Source organism: Hydra vulgaris, chromosome 09, assembly GCF_038396675.1.
Source record: "Hydra vulgaris chromosome 09, alternate assembly HydraT2T_AEP".
NCBI classification, from domain to species: Eukaryota; Metazoa; Cnidaria; class Hydrozoa; order Anthoathecata; family Hydridae; genus Hydra; species Hydra vulgaris.
Window position 1 is genome coordinate 15,313,677 of NC_088928.1, and position 16,324 is coordinate 15,330,000.

The 16,324-nt window shown below is 29.7% G+C and overlaps 1 protein-coding gene across 1 annotated transcript in view; it reads right to left on the reverse strand.

Moving 5' to 3' along the window:
* Nucleotides 1–352: 352 nt before the first annotated feature.
* Nucleotides 353–16,324, reverse strand: part of LOC101240707 (triokinase/FMN cyclase) — a 70,931-nt gene continuing 54,959 nt past the window's right edge. Inside the window, exons 11-16 of the mRNA XM_065804817.1 lie at nt 13,467–13,595; nt 10,063–10,181; nt 9,515–9,618; nt 7,883–7,916; nt 753–842; nt 353–677 (exon numbers count right to left, since the gene is read on the reverse strand). Coding sequence (XP_065660889.1) covers nt 531–677; nt 753–842; nt 7,883–7,916; nt 9,515–9,618; nt 10,063–10,181; nt 13,467–13,595 — 623 coding nt within the window. The 3' untranslated portion in view covers nt 353–530. The remainder of the gene's footprint in view (nt 678–752; nt 843–7,882; nt 7,917–9,514; nt 9,619–10,062; nt 10,182–13,466; nt 13,596–16,324) is intronic.

Consider the following 16,324-nt stretch of genomic DNA (forward strand, 5'->3'; position numbering starts at 1 on the left):
TTTTTTTTGTTCGGTGATCGGTTTGACCGAGCTTTACTCTGGAGTGGAAAAATTATCAAAGCATCTTGAAATAATGTTTCATTGAAGGTGCGTAAACTATATGCGCCATATTATATGGCGCATGTTATCTTTCTTTTAATAAACTTTAAGGCAGCTTTTCTATATTAACTTCACTAAATTAAGTCGCTATGATTTGCATCGCTTTGATTGAATTCTCCGAATTGAGCTAAATGACACTGTTCACTTTGAAATCAAAGCGATGCAAATCATAGCGATTTAATTTTGTGAAGTTAATAAGGAAAAGCTGTGTAAATATTTTACTTGTTTTAATAAGCATTTCATACGCAAGCCATTTTTAAGAAAATTAAATTCTTTTTTTCTCAAAAATCTCGATATTTCATTACAATAAATAAATAAATAATAAATAAACAAATAGCAAAAATAAATAAATAAAAAATTCTCATTCGTTTATAGTCCTCAAACAATGTTCCATGCATTTGTTTAAACCATAAATTAAAAATGTTGAATATTTATAAGGATTTCTCAATGGCCTCAAAAACTAACGCGACAGCAACTGCACCGGGGTCTGGATGTGCTAGTCTTGTCTTTGCAACGTAACTCGCTCTCCCAGATTTCGCATTCATTTCTATTGTATTGTTTGATCCCGTTCTAGAAGCCTTACAAAAATAAAAAACACTATGCTTAACTAAGTTTAACTTGACCATAAAACGAAAAAATAAAAACCAACTTACTTCAGCAGCCTGCTTCATTGCAGCTTTTACTGTTATGTCTGATAAAGCCAATATATTCAAGGCGTGCCATGCAGGGCAGAGTGCATCCAACTTAAAAAATATCGCATCATTATTAAAAATGGTTTTTAAACAAAAATATTATATACATTTAATAAACCAATTTTTATAACTATTTGAAAAATTTTGTGAAATGTTGTATATAATGTAAGCAATGTTGTATATAATGTAAGCAATGTTGTATATAATGTAAGCTTTAGTAAATTTTGATTTTATAGTTAAGTCAATTTACAAGTCAATTTGGTTTTGCACAAATTTTTTAAAAATAATAACTATAATCACTGGCGTAGGAACAGACAGGAGAGGGGAAGAGGAAGGGAAGGGGCGAAACGGAGGGGGCGATGGCCCTCAACTTACCGAAAAATTCAGTTTTTCCATTTAAATTCTGATTCTAGCTGCCTCAGCCCCCTTTAATTTTCGCTTTAGAAAACAAAATTTAAAGATCACTTTTTAAAAATATAATTGCCGCAATTTTTGATACAATGTAAGTGATGAAAAATAAATAAACAAAAATAATTTGGTCTCCATGATAAGTATTCAATTAATTACAACTAATGTTAATCGTTTAAAAGAAATGAAACAAGTTCAAATTTTCTCGTATGAAATTTTGCAAATATTTTAACGGCCACATCTAAATCAGTTATAATCATAGCGGATGTGTATTAAAGCCAACTCAGAAAATCGTTCCTGTCTTTGTGTTGCTCTTGTGTAAATATGAAGGCGTCGAATTAGGCTTACCGTTCTTTTACAATCTGAGTTAGTGACTAGAAGAACACATCCAAGGCAAGGAAGAATGTAAATATTTGGAAACTTATCTGGCTTACATTCTTTAAGAGCACTAGCAGCACTTGAGGCTCGATCATCAGGTTGACAACGAAGCCACATCTATTAGGCTGGCGCAGATGTATTTTTAATATATTGTTTCGAGTTTAGGATGTTGAATGCTGGATCTTCTTGACTCAATGTATGGGTTTTGCTTGAGTCTCTGTTTTTATGACTAGGCAACTCATTCTATTATCTCCTAATGAGGGTACAGCTCTTAAACTCAGTTTTATGGTTCTGAGGCCGGCTGGTAGTCAGGTTTCCCGAACTCTGTGGTAGCTCTCAGAAAGGCTGATTCCATAAACAGCTGAAAAATATCAAAGTATTAACAGTGCCATGTTGCGCATGGATGGTGTACCTGTTTGTACTTTTGATGTGAATAGCGGAGGCCACATTTAGAGCCCTTGGTTGCGGCTTAGGGTTTATTAGTAGTAATGAGGCATTTACTTGGGCTATTAAGCAGTGTTCTGAGTACTATCTATGTTTTGAGTCAAGTTCTTCAATCAAACTTAAAAATGAATAAAGTACCAAAAACTATAAAACACAAAAAACCATCATCATCACCAAGTTCTCTGAACCTATCGTTCACTAATATTCGTGGTCTTCGAAGTAACTTTTCTTCTGTTGAGTCTTATCTCTTGCAAAGTTCACCAGACCTACCTGCTCTTTGTGAGACCAATTTGAGTTCGGCTGTTTCATCTTGCGATCTTAGTGTTGATGGTTATCTTCCTTTAATTTGTAAAGACTCCAATAGTCACATGCTTGGCCTGGGCATTTACATTCATAAGAATTCACCCATTTGTCGTGAAACTAGGTTTGAACCCACAGACTATTCTTTTATGTGCTTTCGATTAGCACTTGTTCACTCTATTGCCTTTCTCTTTGTTCTATATCGCTCTCCTTCATCTCAAGACTGCACTCTTTTTGATGTTATTTCTGATCATATTGACCAAGTCCTCTCTCTTTATCCATCAGCTAATATAGTTGTTGTCCGTGACTTTAATGCTCACCACTCTGAATGGCTTGGCTCTAGTGTCAGTGACTCTGCAGGCATTAAAGCCCACAACTTTTCCCTTTCTCAATGCCTAACTCAAATAGTCAACTTTCCAACTCGCTTTCCAGACAACCCGAATCATTTACTTTCTCTACTCAACTTATGTCTTATTTCTGATCCTAGTCAGTGCTCAGTTTCTCCACACTCACCCTTAGGTGCTTCTGATCACAGTTTGATCTGTCTAAAACTAATATCGCATTCTTCTTTATCACCTGAATCCCCCTATTATCATACCTCTTACAACTACAGTAAAGCTGACTGGGATTCTTTCCATGATTTTCTCTGTGATGGCCTTTGGGTAGAAATCTTTTATCTTCCTCTCGACAAATGCGCATCTTATATAACTTCGTGGATTCAAGCTGGCATGGAATCTTTTGTTCCCTCTCGACGATTCCAGGTCAAGCCTAACTCTCCTCCATATTTTTCCTCACACTGTGCTGCTGCGATTGCCAATCAAAACCATTACTTCCATATTTATCAGCAAAAACAATTCTCCAAAAAACAGACGTCTGTTTATTACTGGTAGAAACAATTTTAAAAAGGTTTTGTCTAATGCCAAAGCCCGCTATTCTCAGGTCATGAAATCTCGTATCTCATCCCAAAATTTAGGCTCTCGTGACTTCTGGAGAATCTTTAATAGCATTAATAATAAGGGCAAACCTTTAATTCCACCTTTCTTGTATGGTTCAGACTTTGTCACCTCACCTAAAGACAAAGCTGAATTGTTTGCTAAAAACTTCATCAATATCTTCTCTTGATTCCACTAGTTACGTTCTACCTGATATTGCCAACAAACAGGTTGATCCATTGCTTGACATTCGTATCACTCCAGCTTCTGTATCTAAAGTGATTTCCTGCCAAGACTCTTCTACAGCTTGTGGCCCGGACAACATACCTGTTATTGTCTTGCAGAAGTGTTCTCCGAAGCTATCATCTATACTCTCAAAACCGTTCAACAAGTGCTTATCAGGGTCTTATTTTTCAGCCTGCTGGAAAACAGCATCTGTTATCCCTATCTTCAAAAATTCTGGAGAGCGATCTGATTCGTCTAACTACTGTCCCATTAGTCTTCTTCCAAACATAAGCAAGGTTTTTGAATCTTTAATTAACAAACACTTAATTTCTCATCTTGAATCTAATAACTTTCTGACCATCAATATGGATTTCGATCTTCTCATTCTACAGCTGACAGTAATAACTGATAGGTTTTATCATGCATTAGATAAAGGTGGAGAGGTTAAGGCCATCGCTCTTGACATTTCAAAAGCTTTTGATAAAGTTTGGCATTCTCCATAAGCTTTCTCCTTATGGTGTATCTGGCAACACCTTTAAGATTATTGAATCCTTCCTTTCCTATCGTAGTATAAAAGTTGCCCTTGACGGACAGCACTCTTCTTCTTATTCTGTAACTTCAGGGGTTCCTCAAGATTCTATCCTTGGCCCTATACTCTTTTTAATTTACGTTAACGATCTTCCAGATATTCTCACATCTAAGGTGGCATTGTTTGCTGATGATACTACCATTTACTCTTGTCGAGATAAGAAACCCTCACTCTCTGATTGCTTGGAGGAGGCATTTGAGCTTGAAAAGGATCTCACTTCTGCTACAGCATGGGGATCACAGTGGCTGGTAAACTTCAATACAGAGAAAACTCAATTTTTTTCAACCAATCGTTATCGCAATAATTTAGATCTTCCTATATTTATGAACGGTGATGTACTCGATGAGACATCTACTCTTCATCTTCTAGGATTAACTCTTACTTCCAATCTTTCTTAGAAACAATATATCAAATCAGTTGCAAAATTAGCATCTGCTAAGGTTGCATCTCTTTATCAAGCTCAACACTTTCTTACTTCAGATTCTATTCTCTACCTCTATAAATATCAAATCTGGCCTTGTATGGAATACTGTTGCCATGTCTGGGGCAGATCTTCTAATGATGCCCTTTCTCTTTTAAACAAGGTGCAAAAACGCATTGTAAACATAGTTGGACCTGCTCTTGCAGCCAACCTCCAACCATTATCACATCGTCGTAATGTTGCTTCTCTTTCTCTTTTCTACAAATACTATAATGGGCACTGCTCTAAAGAGCTAGCGTCTCTTGTGCCATCTACTAAAGTTCATTCTCGTGTTACTCGTCATTCAATTAAGTCTCATCCTTTTTCTGTGACTGTTCCTAAGTGCTCCAAAAACTCTTATTCCTCTAGTTTTTTTCTTCGAACATCAGTTCTTTGGAATTCTCTTCCTTCATCTTGCTTTCCTGATTCATATAATTTGCAATCTTTTAAGTCGTCTGTCAACCGTTATCTTGCTCTACAATCTTCATCTTTTCTTTTCCAGTAACTTCCAACTTTAATTAGTGGTTGCTTGCAGCCTTGTTGGAAGCGAAGACGTTTAAAAAAAAAAAAAACATAATTATTTCTTCATCAAAGAAATTAAAGTTTAGTAGATCACTTTCATAATGTAGCTTAGCTTTTGGAATCATTTTGAATAGCTCCACAGAAGTTTTCACGTAGATATTAGAAGGCACAAAACTTAATAACTCAATTGTATCTGATGATTTAAATTTCAGGATTCAGACTGGCATGGAACCTTTTATTCGTTCTTGACGATTCCAAGTCAAGCTTCACTCTTCTTCTTGGTTTACCTCACATTGTGCTGCTGCACACTTTTCCAAATGAAACCATTACTTCCATATCTATCAGCAAAACAATTCTCCAGAAAACAGATGTCTGTTTATTATTACTAGAAACCATTGCAAAAAGGGTTGTCTAACGCCAAAGCCCACTATTTTTGTATTTCATCTCAAAAATTAGGCTCTTGCGATTTCTGGAGAATCTTTAACAATATCAATAGTAAGAGAAAATCTGTTATTCCACCTCTCTTGTATGGTTCAGATTTTGAAACCTCTCCTAAAGACAAAGCTGAATTGTTTGCTAGAAACATTTCATCAATATCATCTCGTGATTCAACTAGTTGCGTTCTACCTGATATTGCTGACAAACAGGTTAATCCATTGCTTGACATTCATATTACTCCAGCTTCTGTACCTAAAGTGATTTCCTGCTTGGACTTCTACAGCTTGTAGTCTGGACAACATACCTGTTATAGATAATAGATGGCATATCTTATCCCTTTTTTCAAAAATTCTGGAGAGCGATCTGACTCGTCTAACTACTGTGCCATTAGTCTTCTTCCTATCATAAGCAAGGTTTTTGAATCTTTAATTAACAAACACTTAATCTCTCATCTTGAATCTAATAACTTACTTTCTGATCATCAATATGGATTTCGATCTTCTTGTTCAAATGATTCGTTAATGGTGATTACTGATAAGTTTTATCGTGCATTAGATATAGGTGGAGAGGTTAAGGCTATCACTCTTGATATTTCTAAAGCTTTTGATAAAGTTTGGCATGCTGGTCTTCTCCATAAGCTTTCTTCTTACGGTGTATCAAGTAACATCTTTAAGATTATTGAATCCTTCCTTTTCCAATTGTAGCTTTACACTTGATTTTTCAGCAAGAATTAATGCATGCTTATATTTGATTTTTCCTGCAACTTAACTATAGGCTCACGAAGAATCAATATAACTTACTGTAGTGTAACTAGTGATAAAATAAAATCAAAACTTCCAAATGCTTTCTGAAAAGACAGTGCTTGAAGTTAGTCTTCAGCAGTCCACTCATGCAGCCACTTGACATATTATTATTGCCAAATCAATCCTTAGAAATGACTTTGCAAAATATTATTAGAAACGGATGAGCTAAACGAAATTTACCCCAACCATCTAAATTTTCAAATCATCTTGTAAAACAAATACCAGTAAGAATACTTGGTCTATTCAATGTGTGAAATTAGTTTTCGTTTTTTGTACACCAAGTTAAGAAGTTCTGTCTGCTTTGCGCTATTTTTCATCCATTTTGTAAACCATTTTGTCAAGTATTTTGCAAGAATGACCAATAACCAAATTCATTCCATGACATGCACAGTGGGTGTATATTGCTTTTGGTTGAATGCTCAGAAATTGGTTTTGTACACCTGATAACGAACCTACCATTGATGCTGCACGATTGTATCATTGGCCTCACATACTTTTAATATTCAAATTAAAGTCATGTAAAGTTTTTATTTTAATAGTTTACTTTAATTTAGTAAAAACATCTTTGGCTTTCACATGCTCTAACTTCACAAATGCCACAAACTCCTCGTGTATCTCATGTTTCTTATCAACAAATCTTAGTACAAGGGATAGCTGCTGTGTGGTGAGAATTAATTGCATCTGCAAGGACAGAAAAATATTTGGTTTCTTTTATTTCTTTCATTATAGAAGCTTGTACCATACCTTTTTTTAAAACCGACATAATCTCATTTTAAACCTTTGCTTACAAAAGTAAAACAGAAAAAAGAAATTTAAAAAAACTTGAGGCAATACTGCTTACTACTTTTAATGAAAATAAAAGCAAAACCATAAGTTTAATAAAGTTTTAAAATCAACCCATTTTTCAAAAGAAGGATAAGAGCCACCCTACTCACCCCCTCCCCCGCCCCCCAAGTTACAAGCCTGTATGTAATTTTTAATGTGTGTGTGTATATATATAATTTAAATATATATATATTTTGTTATATCTTAAAATTTTTTTTTTTATTATATATCTTAAAAATCTTTAATTTATCATTATATATATATATATATATATATATATATATATATATATATATATATATATATATATATATATATATATAAAATGACAAATTAAAAATTTTTCGTCAGGGAAATTACTTAAAATTACTAATAAATAAAATTAAAATTTGACAAATGCTTTAAGGAAATTACTCTTGATTTATTTTTTTAATCTCGTTACGATCTCTCACTTTCAACATAACCTTGACAAATTTGCTGCACGGTTCTCCACAAGTTAGGCATAATGAAAAAAAAAAGTTCCACAACTCAGTTCTTTTTAAAAACGGCATAAGCCAATGAACATGTATGGTTAGGAAACTAAATACTTGTAAATATTTTGAGAATTCATCAAAATCATCTTTTAAAAAAAAACTATACACTTTTTAAAAACCTATTATGATCTATTGATAATTCTATAGTTGTGATAACTTAGTACATTCAAATACACAAACAGACACACACATGCACATATAAAAACACACACACATACACATATAAAAACTTACCATTGTGCGATCCCCCTCTTCAGCACCACCATATCTATAAATAATTTCAATAACTAAAGAATTTTTTTAATGACATTTCTTGTAGTACTCAATAATTTATTTAATATATAAAACATAAAATACAGCCAAGTACTAATTTTTAATTTATTTACTTAATATTTCAGTCAGATTAGCTCAAACTGTCAGACGTAAAATAAAATACAATTGTATTTTATTTTACGCCTAACAACTGTCTGAGCTAATTTCAGACTGAAATATTACATAAATAAATTAAAAATTAGTACTTAGCTGTATTTTATGTTTTATATATTAAATAAAAAATAAAGAAAGATTTAAAAAAAAAATACAATGTTTAAAAACAAATTTGTTTTAAAAACAAAAGAAAAGAAAATTTTATTATAAACGTAGCTCTGCGCTACAGCTCATTGTTCTGCACTACAGCTCAAATGAATAACAATGTGCCTTGGTGAAAAAGTCTGATTTAGAAATTTTTGTTAACTTATCTTAATTTCAGGGGATAGGGTATATAACTATATATTTTAAAAATTAATTTGAAGAAGCAAGGATGAAACAAGCGACATCGCATAAATAAAATGTTCTCCTATTGAATCAATCTCTTATTTGTGACAACCAATGTCGCAATGCATCAAAATATTGGTCTTTATAATGTTAACCCAGACCCATTTTACTCATTAAAGAACAATCAATGACAAATAGATATTAGGGTGGAGCAATTTTCACAGCAAAAATAAACATTCCCGAGACTCGAGTGGTATTTTATTAGTTATAACAGGAAAGCAAAAAATTTATCTGGATTTAGATGGATTCTTGAGGTTCCTCCTTGGACACAAAAAATATGTTTTTATTCCTAATATTAGTGAAAATTTTATTTTCAGAACTATGACAACCGGGTACTCAAAAGATGCATAAAGTATTATTTATTTTCATTCAAAATTAAAACTATATAAAACAGAACTTTTTTTTCATTAAAAATCTGTTTTCTATATAATATGCAAAAAAGCAAAAAGTTTTAGTTACATTTTTGCAACTATGTTTTTAACAAACAATCATATAATAAAATTAGTATTTTCATAACTAGCATTTCCTGCTTCTTCTGAGTACCAGGTTGGTTAAGGAAAAAAACTTTAGAAAAGAACCTCAAGAACTCATTATTGAAGGGGAAAAAAAACATATTTTTTTTACTAAAAGACAATGATTCGAAACACAGGCAAACTTAATTTCAAAATTTTTTAAATTGCTCTAATGAATATATTTTATAAACACCTAATTTTTTAGATTTTTTGCATTCAATTTGCGATTTTCATGTGCTATTGTCACAAACTTGTCTTTAGTTATTTTTTTACTTTAGGAGGTCCTGCTCATACAAATAAAAATTAATATTTTTTATTTTTATTAATCAAATAAGCTAATAAAAGTAAGTTTTGTTAGTAAGGAAAATGGTTCCATCACTATGTGCAATGCATATATTTTATCAATTTCAGTTCTCTGACAAAAAAAAACAAAAAACAAATTTAACATTAATATTCAATAGTAAGATGATTTTTGACATTTTTTAAACATTTAAAAGCTATGTAGAGTAAAAAAAGTATTTATAAGTATTAGCAAAATTACTTTTTCATAAGTTCTATTCCATTTTTAAAAGCAGAAATAAAATCAACCAATTGATAAGTCTCTTTCAAACCACATGATATTCCAGTCATTAAAAGACTTAGTAACTAAAAAATATAATGAAACAATTTAATTCAAATTAAGTAAATGAATACAAAATAAAATAAAATTATTTAAACATAAAAGTAAGAGAAATTTAGAAATTTCGTGTTTTGTTTAATTTTTTATTTGCAAGATAAAAATAGAAACTTGTTTTCATTTATTTTTTTATTGATTTGGCTCCTACAATTTTCAAACAAATTTATAAAATAATTTTATACTAAAAAACTAAACACTAAAATCCAGTAAATTTTATTTTAGTTAAAAAACTTCAATTCCTAATTAATCAATATCCAAAGAATGCAAAAAGAAAAAAAGCTAAACAAGCAAAAAGAAAAAAAGCTAAACAAAGTACTGCACCAGAAGAAAAAAATACTAAACAACGTGCTACAACAGTAGAAAAATTATTAAATAACATACTGTACCAGCAGAAAAAACACTAAACAACTTACTGCACCAGAAGAACCTCCCATATGATTATCAAGTTCTATTGCAATAGCAGCAAAAAAATCCTTGGGTGAATTAACAGGTATTAATATTATTTTTTCTGATGAAATCTTTCTAAGAATAGCTGGAAAAAAAAAAAAAATCTATAATCCTTTTCTTAAACATTCTTTGGGTATTTTATGTAATAATTCATGTAAGAAAATTAAACAACTAAAATATAGTGAACAACCTAAAATGTACCAAACAGCATCACGCTGTAACAGCACTGTTCAGGTTTATGCTGTAAACATTTCTTTCAAAATAATAATCATTTATAAAAAAATTATTATTACACAACCATTTTTAAAAATTCAACTTTTGCAACTATGAGTAAAATTCAAATATTTTATGCCCTAAAATATAATAAATAGACATTGTCGCTGCAAAACAAAGCTATCCAAGTCCATTTTTTTGCAAAAAAAACTTTTTTGGTTTAAAATATTAAATACATATAATGAATAACTGAAAACAAGTAAATTTAATTAAAAAAATCAAATGCAGTGATTAAACCTAACTTTATATGCCTCAGAGCAGCGAAAACGGACTTAAGATGATCTTGCTTTTCAGCGGCAATTTAATTTGTAGAATTTTGTCATATTTTATATAGCTTTAAGATTATCTAAAGTCCATTTGCATTGTTGCTTCTCATAAATTTAAATTTTTAATTCGTTATGTTATGAAAAACATACTCTATACGCATTTTAAAAACAATTTGGTTTAATTAAGAAGATCAAATGCAGTGATGATTTAAAAACTTTAAATACCTTTTTTATTTCAATATATATATATATATATATATATATATATATATATATATATATATATATATATATATATATATATATATATATATATATATATATATATATATATATATATATATATTGCCAATATATCAGTCAATGTATGTACTTCTCACTTGTTCTACCTATTTCAGTCGATGTATGTACATTCTGTATTTAAAAAAAAGTCAATTAAACTTGTTTTTTTGCAGTAATTTAGGCTTCCTGCCTAGTAACAGCTTTCTTTTCACTACCTTTTGAAATTGCACTAAGAGCTGAGCAAAAGTCCTTGTAGCCCTTTGAAAGTGCTCATATTGCATTAGCATGAATGGACCAATGTGTATCAGAAAGTCGTTTTGGTATCGGTACGTGTTTACTCAAATTGATGAGAAGAATATGCCAGTGATGTGTTGATGCACAGAAAAATATGTATACATTTTGAACAAAATCAAAATATTACACAGCAGCTGGACAACAACCAACAGCAGTGCTTCCTACTAAATTTAATGAATGTGCAAAACGCAGTACAAACGCAGCGAGTGGATTCACCAATTGAATATTTACTCGAGCTCTATTATATCGACCAGACATATTTAAGACATTGTCATAGGTCTGACCACAAACGTTATCGATATCTATACCATTATTATCTAAATAAGACAGCAGTACTCTTACTAATTCTTGACCAGTATGGGTTTGTAAATTAACAAATGTTAGGAACCTTTCTATAGGCACAGTTTTATTTACATACCAATCTGTAACAGACGATTGGTCAATGTGTGATATACCAGGTGTTGAGTCAATTGAAACACTGTAATATTGCTCCAAAACTGATCTCCGAAGATTTGTTTGGCTCTTAACTCCTTCTTCAAGAATGATATCAACCCTTCCAGCCAATCGTGATCGCTCTATGTAAGTCAGAGTTGCTGCTAAGTGGCATGGACTCTTCTCATGCATTTCAATAGCACGTTTGGCATTCTTCCAAACATTGAACGCATTACATAAATCTGTTTGAGTAAACGAGAGAAGCTTACAAATAAACCAGTATATCTTTTCATTTGTTGGGGAATAACAAAGCCAGGTACGATTGGATTTTTTGTTAGTTAGAGGATGCACCTGTATGAATAATGCAGATGAACAATAATGAATCCGATTCGGATTATCATATACCCTTTTTGACTTTTCAAAATTATCGGTTATGTTTTGACTTTCAGCACATTTTTTCCTGATGAAGTACTCTTGCACATCTTTAGAAACACTTTTCCGCAATCCTATATCGGTTCGATATGTGTCCTGATGTTCTTCGTCGGTTTGATTATTAATTTGTTTGACAGCAACCATAGTATTAGTATGTAACAAAGTATCTATGTTTTTGTTTGCTTCTAAATGAGACTGCAATTCTACTAATGGAATTGCATTATCCATTATTCTTGACGTAGTGAAAAAAGTATCAAGTTTGGTGGTCTTCTTAAATATATTTTCTTCTCTTTCACTTTTTACTGAAGCTTTTTTTTGCTTTGCAGCACTGCTTTTATAAGTCTGACTAAAACCAGACGTTATTTAGCCACTTAAAACATGCAATAAAAGGAAATACTAACTGAAACCAAACCAAATATCGTCAAACCTAATTTTATCTACGTTACACAAACGTACATCAAACGACATACAAACAATGTTTCATACAAATTTTTCATGTAAAACAAAACTCATTGTATGATAGTAATGTTTTACTTCAAAAAACTTTAGTAATTACCTAAATAAAATACTTACACACTTCCTTTAAATGAATTAAATCACAAAAGAAAATGCTAACGCCAGATTATTTTTGAGTTAAGTTAAAAATTATTTTTTCTTTTGCATAGCTTCCTTGAGAAGTGATAACCTTGTAAGGTAATAAATTCACAAAATTAGACAATATGGCTTTTGTTTTTAAAGAAAATGATGTGTTCAGAAATTTTTTCTTCTAAAAAATTAAATTTTGGGGCTCCCTAAATTGTGAGGCCATGGCCTCATTTGCCTCAATGATAATCCGCTACTATATATATATATATATATATATATATATATATATATATATATATATATATATATATACATATATATATATATATACATATATATATATATACATATATATATATATATATATATATATATATATATATATATATATATATATATATACATATATATATATATATATATATATATATATATATATATATATATATATATATATATATATATATAAATTATAAATTATGTTAGTGTATTCTACAAATAGAGTGCTCAATGTTCTAAAAGAACAGAGCAATAATAAATTAGTAAAAGCATTTATCTAATTTTTGATTACTTCAACACTGTGTTTCACCATCAGTAGGTTCATCAGGAAGGTTCTTTTTGTTTTTACTAATTTATATATATATATATATATATATATATATATATATATATATATATATATATATATATATATATATATATATATATATATATATATATATATATAGAATAAATATATAACAAAAATAAAATCATGAAATCATGAAATAAACCAAATCATAATAATTAAACATAAAGAAACTGACCACTTGCTCCTTGTGCAAAAGTTGTACCAGTATCACCATCTCCTCCATGACGATCTAACTCATTTAACAATTCAGCATTAGCTTGCAATGTTTTGCATGCAGCAACACAGCATTGAGTAATTTTTAAACCTTTAAAAGTTAAAAAAAGTTTATAACTTGAATTTTTTAATATATCAACTTTTTTTTTTTAATTTTTTATGGTTAGCAAAATATTCTTGCACCTAACCGTTAATCATACCAACATTCAGATATCAAGGGATTACTATTTTTTAAGAGAAATCTATTTTGCAAAACCCACTAAATCATTTTATAATGTAAAAGAGACTAATTTATTTTTTATGCAATCATTAGAATACACTAAAATTATTATATTCTCATATTGCTTTACTTACTCTATATATCAAGATATTATCAACAATATTAAAAATCAATAATATGCAAATTACTGTATCAATTAAAAGTAAATTAAACTATATAAATTAAAGCTCTCACTTTGATTAATTTTTTTTTCGAAAACACACAAAGTGTAATAATGGGACAATTATATTTTTCAATGGCCCTGATATTTAAGAAAATTAGGACCACATTATGAAGAACATATAAACTACATGCAGCCACTAATAAGATGCACACACAAAAAACAAATCGGATAAAGCATTACTACAAAGAGACATCAATTGTCTAACAAACTAGTTGCAAGTCTGTGTTTTCAATTTAACTAAAGTAAAATATTTAAATTATATGCTAGAGTTCTACTGATTGATCATAAATGAGTAGCAAGTCAAAATTGTGCACAAAAGATTAAAAAAAGACACTCATTCAAGTAAAAAACCTGGGAACTGTTAAAATTATTACTATTTATTTGTCTACCCACACTAACAACTTTCAAATCTGATTCCTTCTTTATATGCCTATAAATTTTACTTTTCAGCAAAAAGATATTTTTCTTTTAAACAAGTGCGACACCAAGCAACAAAGATGATATCAAAATAATAATAATCTAATCTCAGAACATTTTTTTGAATTTTTAATGCTTTTATGGAACAAGCTTAAAGTGCGGTCTAAAAGCCTTTATTAAAATTAATATAAAAATTAATTTTTAAATTAATTGTGGTAATAATGTGATAAAATGATGTGCTAAATGTAATAGTGGTAGTTTGCTAGGTATAATGCAGGCGAAATAAGTTTGATATAAAGGTGAAGTAACTCACTTACCCTTGATATTAAACATTTTTTTCAGCTTGACCTGAAAAAGACATCTGGTGCTCCACCACATTCCACACTTTTGAGTTTTTGCTTTCTTGAGAGCTGCTTACTAATCTAGTAATTTCCTCACTTTTCCAAGAACATGAAAACAATTGATGGTGAGAAAATTGATCTTTTCTTATTGCTCCTGAATTTTAGGCATAGTTTCTCATAGTCTTGTCAAGAATATTAGAAACTATGCCTAAAATTTAACAGCAATGAGAAAAGATTAATGTTAATGACATCAATTGTTTTTGTTCTTAAAAAAGTGAGGAAATTACTAGATTAGTAAACAGCTCTCAAGAAACAAAGATAGTATGCCATTCCAAGACCCTCAGTAATTCACCAGTAACTGGAAACTAGTTTTGTGAAACACATTTATTGTTAACTCATCAAGCAGCAATAGTTTGTCCTTCAACTTCAATTGAAGTTGAAGGACAAACAATTGCTGCTTGATGTCATCAAACGATGGAACTTGAATTCAAGTTCGATCATTTGATGACACATAGCATAGTTATAAGGCCTACAAATAACAAGAACTTTTTAAATTAAGTTACTTTTTATTTCATTATAACTTATCTAACTGTTAAGACAGAAAATGTTAAATACTTGATTATGTCTACTACTTAAAAAAAAAAAAAAATACTTAATGCATTAGCCAAATGTGAATTTGACATCATAAAAATCTCTATATTTTTTATTTATTAAAAGCATTAACTCTTTTAAAACTATTGCAGTACAATAAATTCAACAAAAAAAAATTTAGAAAAGTTATTATGGAATGTTTATTTACTTTTAATTTTTTTAATATTTATTAAATTTAATATTAATTCTTTTTAAATGTTTAATATTAACTAATTTCTTTCTATTCTTGACATTTGTATAAATGAATTTAAACACATTAAAATTTTTTTAACTATTATTTCTTAAATTTTTAATTGCAGCTTTGCAAGTAAAAACAAATTTTTTATTTTTCAAAAGTTAGGGAGTAACAAAAAACTTAACTATTTGCAAAAATTAAAAACTCTAGTTAATAATGAGCTACTTAATTTGTGACCTGCATAACACTTTTAAAGACAGCCTGATATCTGTTTCGAAATGGAAAAAGTTCTTTTTTTTTACTGATTCTATTATAACTATGTTATAATTATGTAGTATTTATATTTGTATTTATAATACTAAATCTGCTTCAACAAAACAAAAAATTGTAGTATAGAATAGCTTATATTATAGAGTCAATAATTTGGTTGCCATATTGTTAATTATAATCTCAAGCACTACAAAAAAAAAATCAGTGACTGTTATGAAAAAAGATGAACAATCGAATTTTGAAAGAAAAAAAAGTTAATCTGAAACTCAAACTTTGTCTTTTTTATATAATGTATAATATAATAACGGGTGATGCGGAAGTTTTCGGACAAATCCTAATTTCATTATTTGAGCATAAAAATTAGTTTTTGTGGTTTTATGCGTAGGCATAAACGTTCTATAAAATATAAACTTTATTATTTGAAACACAATTATTTAAAATTAGGTTAAATGCAGCTGAACGAGAATCTTTTCGAAAGCGACTAAAAATGTTTTTTGTAAATAAACCTAATATTAAAAATAAA